This window comes from Habropoda laboriosa, unplaced genomic scaffold, assembly GCF_001263275.1.
Source record: "Habropoda laboriosa isolate 0110345459 unplaced genomic scaffold, ASM126327v1 scaffold210, whole genome shotgun sequence".
NCBI lineage: Eukaryota > Metazoa > Arthropoda > Insecta > Hymenoptera > Apidae > Habropoda > Habropoda laboriosa.
This window is the reverse complement of record NW_017100373.1, coordinates 145391-150583: the sequence shown is the minus strand read 5'-3', so window position 1 is coordinate 150583 and position 5193 is coordinate 145391. Positions and strand designations below refer to the sequence as shown.

The following is a 5193-nucleotide window of genomic DNA, read 5'->3' as shown; positions in this document are numbered from 1 at the left end:
TCTTTGTAAGTAGTTTATGTATATTTAGTTACTTTTTTAATAATCTGTTACTTTGTAACAGAGAAATAAATTTATTTCTTACTACAGAAAAATGGATCATCAACAAGTATATGAAAACTATCCTGCAGGGAAATGTCTTAATTTCTCAGTTAATGTAAGCTAAATTACTTAACAATTATAAAAATTAAATGCATATAAAATATTGTAACAAAATTTTTCTTTAATAGAATTCTGTTGAAGTGTTTCCTGCAGGAATGATTCTTGACAATACTCAGTCTTCTGCAGTGAACACTGTAAGACAGGACAGTAACAAAGAACGTAAAGAAAAAGGTTCATTTGCAAATAAAAATTCCGAAAGTAATTTGTTGAGAGGTTCAAAGTCTGATAATGTAATGAACAATGATAATAATGTAGGGTTTAACACGTATTCTAAACAAAGAATGGAAAAGGAAATCTACTATCCACCATATGCTGGTAATTAAAAATGAGTGGAATTATTATTGAAATTTCTATCGAACTATTTATATTAATATTTTTGTATATCCGAAAAAATTCAGAAGATTCTAGTGCGCAAATGGATCATATGCTACGTTCTATTAATTGTTCCGTGCAAAAAAGTATCGATATAAATGGTAGCGATTTGCCACTATCAGGTAATAGTATAAATTTTTATTATACTAGATATTTTTATAAATAATTGTCTATGTTTTTATAGATCCATTTACCTTGAGATTCTTTTATAACTTAGGATTGGAAGTAAGTCTTGCATTATTGTAAATTAATTTGTAAATATATAATTTATTTATTTAAAATTATTTTGTAGTATTTTCGTGGCAGTGCTAATTGGAATTATTTAACAAATGGACAAGCGCCTAATTTTGGACAGTGGTATCAAGGTATGTTCATAGTTACATTAATTTATCCCTCATTTTTTTAAATAATATATGTATTTATTAAAAAAGGAATGCCTTTAAATACAGAAGAAATTACAAATGTTACGAATGGTATGATGCAAGATTGTACATTGACACAACAAAAGGAGCATAACAATGATCGAAAAGAAATTGACGCTCAAGTACCGTGCCAAGAAAATGGAGAAAAATGCGTGAACGATACAAAAGATGTACAGACTCAGAAAGTGGAAGCACCAAAGGGAGAGGATGGAAACGACACGTTATATCCATCTCGTGAAAAAGTAAAGGAACCAGAATCTGCGAATAAAGACTCTCCTCGTGTAAATAAAAACAGCTTGGGTTCGCGGTTTAAGAAAAATTCTGACAGTAAGTGTGAATGACATTATATAACTTCAATTCTTTGCAAAAATAGTTTTAAAATATATTCACTTTTTACATAGATCGACATCGATCCGTTTCACATTTTTCTAATCAATATCCAAACAGTGGATCAAGTTCTATGGTTTCTAAATTGGAGAAAGATGTAAAAGGGGATGGTATGACTACCCAGCATTCCTACTCGATACCTCAGCAGGTACACGTTCCTCCTACAGGTGCAATAAACTCTTATCAAGCGTCTTATATGCAGCAAAGTACATATTCTGGATTGCCATATTACGCGAACGAAGCAGAAACTTTCATGAATCCTTATTATCCTCCAAGTCCAGGATTTATCCCTATCCCTTGCTTACCACATTCCGATATACCCGATAGCAGTAGTGTGCAACCGTTCCCACCGCACCTATGCCCTGGCATAGATTATGCACAAACTTATTCTGGATTGTGTCCACCGTATTTGTGCCCTCCGCCGGCTCCATTCAATATGCCACCGCAAAATATACAAGAACATTGGTATGCAGTTGCTGGACAACCGCATTATATGCAGTACACGCCTGTGTTGTCCATGGCTACGGAAACAGCTTGCAATGGGATAGCGCAAAACATTAATCAGAACCCTTCATCCTAAAAGTTGTTCTGCAGTTACTTTACACACATTCTGCAGGTTATTGCAAAATTTAAGCAAAGTATTATTAACAGTATTAACCAGTTTGCGGCACTGGTGGCATTAATATTAGTAGCTATATAAAGGTTGTTTATAAAACGAACTTTACAAAGATAACTATTAAAAAATATCATAATCATAATATTACAAATTAAAGGTACAAATTTAATATACAATGTAGGTTTCGTAATAGGATGTACATTAAAGGATAACAGTATAAATTATCTTCTTTAAATATTAGTAATTGTAATACCTGTATAATTATATTCAGTATATTCGTCGTATAGTACAGTTCCGTCACTGTATACAGACTGCTCAAAATGCAAATAACAAATATTTTTCTGAAATTTTATACAGGTGACTTTTTAGTTCATTAACATACTTGCTCATTTATAATTTTGTACTTCGTTTGTTAAAACACTTTTTTGCAAATAAAAATCTACCATAAATCAATGTTCATTTTACGCCTTTGTAGATGTTAATTATTTAGTGATAAAATGAAATTAGTGGTTTGAAAAATTCTATTCACTATCATTTATACATTATTCATTTGAAATTAAATTTTGCTGTCCTACAATGCTGCCAACAAGTATAAATGGCAAACAAATGTCACTAGTATCATTTTGCACAATCCAAATATTCTATTTTATATTTAATATAAAAAAAATATAGGATAAATATAGTACGTAATTGAATTAATGTAGAAGATTTATGATCTTTGATTTGTCATTGATATTAATGTCGTCATTTAATCAAGTTGATCGTCTTCGGATCAGCCCTAAAATTTCCGCCATTGAACGATCTCAGTTATAAACCGGTGAAGAAGGTGCGCGCTCGAGATCTTTCAATATATAAACACCGTGGTTCTGTTCGCTGTATTCCACGCCATGACTAAAATTTGTCGGAAGAGTAGGAGTGCAGTAGCTGTGACAGGTCAAACGGTGAATAGCGAGATTACTTAATATTTGCCCGATAAAAACAAGGGATTTCTCGCATCGAGTAACGTCGAGAGATTTATCCTCAGTTCATCGTTTCTGTTTCGTAAATTATTGTTAGCGGTGAGGATTTGCTATTTTCGTAGGAACAGTAGAACTAACGAAACAAGAGGAGAGCAAGCGCAGAAACTGAAAAGAAATGGAGGTTGGTTACGATTAATTATTTCGAAATTAATACCCGTATGATCGATAACACTGTATCTGCTGGAAACGCGATATGTATACCCTATGTCATGTTACTCCGGAAAAAGAAAACATCCGTGTCGTTTCTAGTATATTCGTTATTTTCATCGTTCTAATTGGATAATTAATAAATTAGATAATTATTCGGATGATACTCACATGTTTTTGTGATACTTTGTGTAGCATCATAATGAAGTCTACTTTCTTGTCTTTTATTAAGTAATGATAATATTTATGTTGTATTATTTAATTTGTCACATTTGTTGTAAATGAAATATTGTATAATGAAATTGTATTACTCGTGATTAAAAAAATAAGGAGACATTTAATAATTATTTTTTTTTCATATGTTTGTATACACATAGGTGGATGAATGCTCAGCTGGTGGAGACAGTGGAGGTGAAGAAGATGAAGATGATGCATCTTCTCATGGATCTAGAAGTAATAGTAGTAGTAGCAGTATCAGTGGAAGTAGTACCTCAAGTGACAGTGGCGATGACACTGGGGAAGAGCATGCGACTAGTGGTAGTGAAAGTCATAGCTCTGGGGAGGAGGATGAAGAAGAAAATGAGAATACAGAATATTCTATTAAAGCAGAGAGTCCAGACACTCTGGTACAACTTGCAATTTCATACTTTGGACAAACATATTGTTATGTTTTTGTTAATGCAAATTTTATTTCTAGAAATGGGAAACATGTGTTGTTGCAAACACTAAGGTGAAGCTACCACAAGATCTTTGTGAACATGCTGTTATTTTTAAAGAGTTTTTGGATTATCCCTATATTTGGAATGAATGCCTTACAGAGAATCAGAGGGAAGCTCTATGTAATCTCTTACCAACTTTTCCAAAGGACTGTGATGTAGAAGCAGAAATAGATAAAACTTTGCGCATGTTGTTTGAACGTGAAAATCACAGGTTAATAACAATTATACATTTTTAATAAATTTTTGAAAGAAAAACATTATTTAATACAACTTCTACATTTAATTATAGATTTGGTGTCACACCTCTGGACACGTTTCACAATCACTTGTCAGTTGGTCATTACCGACCAGATATCAGAAGAATGTGCAGCTTAGTACACAAGGCACAGCAGAGAAGATTATTATTTGAAGAACGGAAACGATCTTATGAATTAGCCAGTCAGTTACTGAAGTCTCGGGAGAGTTTGTTGGCCAATGCGTACAAGCAAGGTTTCTGTCAGCCGGCGCAGCGAACGCTGTCCAAAGTGCAGTGGAGAAAACCGAAACCTGCAATGGGTAAGTTAGGCTACTGCTGTGATTGATTATAAAAAATCTTCTGGCTGTTTATACTTCCCCCACGCTCCAGCCATTTGGCAGAGAAGTATGTAGTAACTTCCGAGGGACAATACTAACAAGCAATGAACCGACAGTTGAAGAGAAAACGCAACTGCGCTATTTGGAGGAACTGAATGCACTGAGGACAGAGCTTGGGGTAAGCGCGAAGCTAGCGACCGACACGACATCTGAGAATGAGGAAAACTATCCGCATTATCAAATGTCTGGGGCCAAGCAGAAGAAGAAGAGGCGCTCTATGATAGGGGTTCATGGATTGTCCATCAGAGGCTTGCAAATGAACCACGAAGATGAAACGATTCGACCTGTCTTCTCCACGCTGCAGCGCACAGAATATCCCACAAACAGATCGTTGTTCATTCGTGAGCAAACAGAAGAAATGTACCGGGAAATGTTGCTTGAGCATAAAAAGAGAAGAGCAAGGCGTGATGTACGCGAAGTAATTTAAAAAACATTACTAATTTTAAATAATAACTGCAATAGTATTAATTGAATTAATTCTATTATTTTAGGCGCATCCAGAATTGAATACACAAGGTATAGCTCTTGCAGACTTAACTCAAAGAGCTCAAATAGGACAGAAACACAAACTCTCCATTGGCGCAGCAATGCGCGTTACGCCGGCAAAGAAACGAATAAAATTGGAGCAATCCCCACTCTGTCCACCTGCGCCAAGATTAATCAATTCCAATTCGATAAAGCATGAGAGCGATAACAGTGATTATTCACACACGACGGAT

At 34.4% G+C, this 5193-nt stretch overlaps 2 protein-coding genes across 2 annotated transcripts in view; both read left to right on the top strand.

Annotated features, from left to right (window-relative positions):
- The window catches only part of LOC108574823, a 4609-nt gene extending 2689 nt beyond the window's left edge, over positions 1-1920 (top strand). The window contains exons 7-14 of the mRNA XM_017937470.1: positions 14-18; positions 62-154; positions 228-474; positions 558-653; positions 716-756; positions 824-896; positions 963-1280; positions 1355-1920. Of these exons, the coding sequence (XP_017792959.1) occupies positions 14-18; positions 62-154; positions 228-474; positions 558-653; positions 716-756; positions 824-896; positions 963-1280; positions 1355-1920 (1439 nt within the window). The remainder of the gene's footprint in view (positions 1-13; positions 19-61; positions 155-227; positions 475-557; positions 654-715; positions 757-823; positions 897-962; positions 1281-1354) is intronic.
- A 933-nt stretch (positions 1921-2853) lies between these two features.
- The window catches only part of LOC108574963 (nuclear factor related to kappa-B-binding protein), a 5888-nt gene continuing 3548 nt past the window's right edge, over positions 2854-5193 (top strand). Inside the window, 6 exon segments of the mRNA XM_017937641.1 lie at positions 2854-3096; positions 3500-3748; positions 3820-4052; positions 4131-4396; positions 4531-4883; positions 4966-5193. The exon segment at positions 4966-5193 is cut by the window's right edge and continues 991 nt beyond it. Of these exon segments, the coding sequence (XP_017793130.1) occupies positions 3091-3096; positions 3500-3748; positions 3820-4052; positions 4131-4396; positions 4531-4883; positions 4966-5193 (1335 nt within the window). The 5' untranslated portion in view covers positions 2854-3090.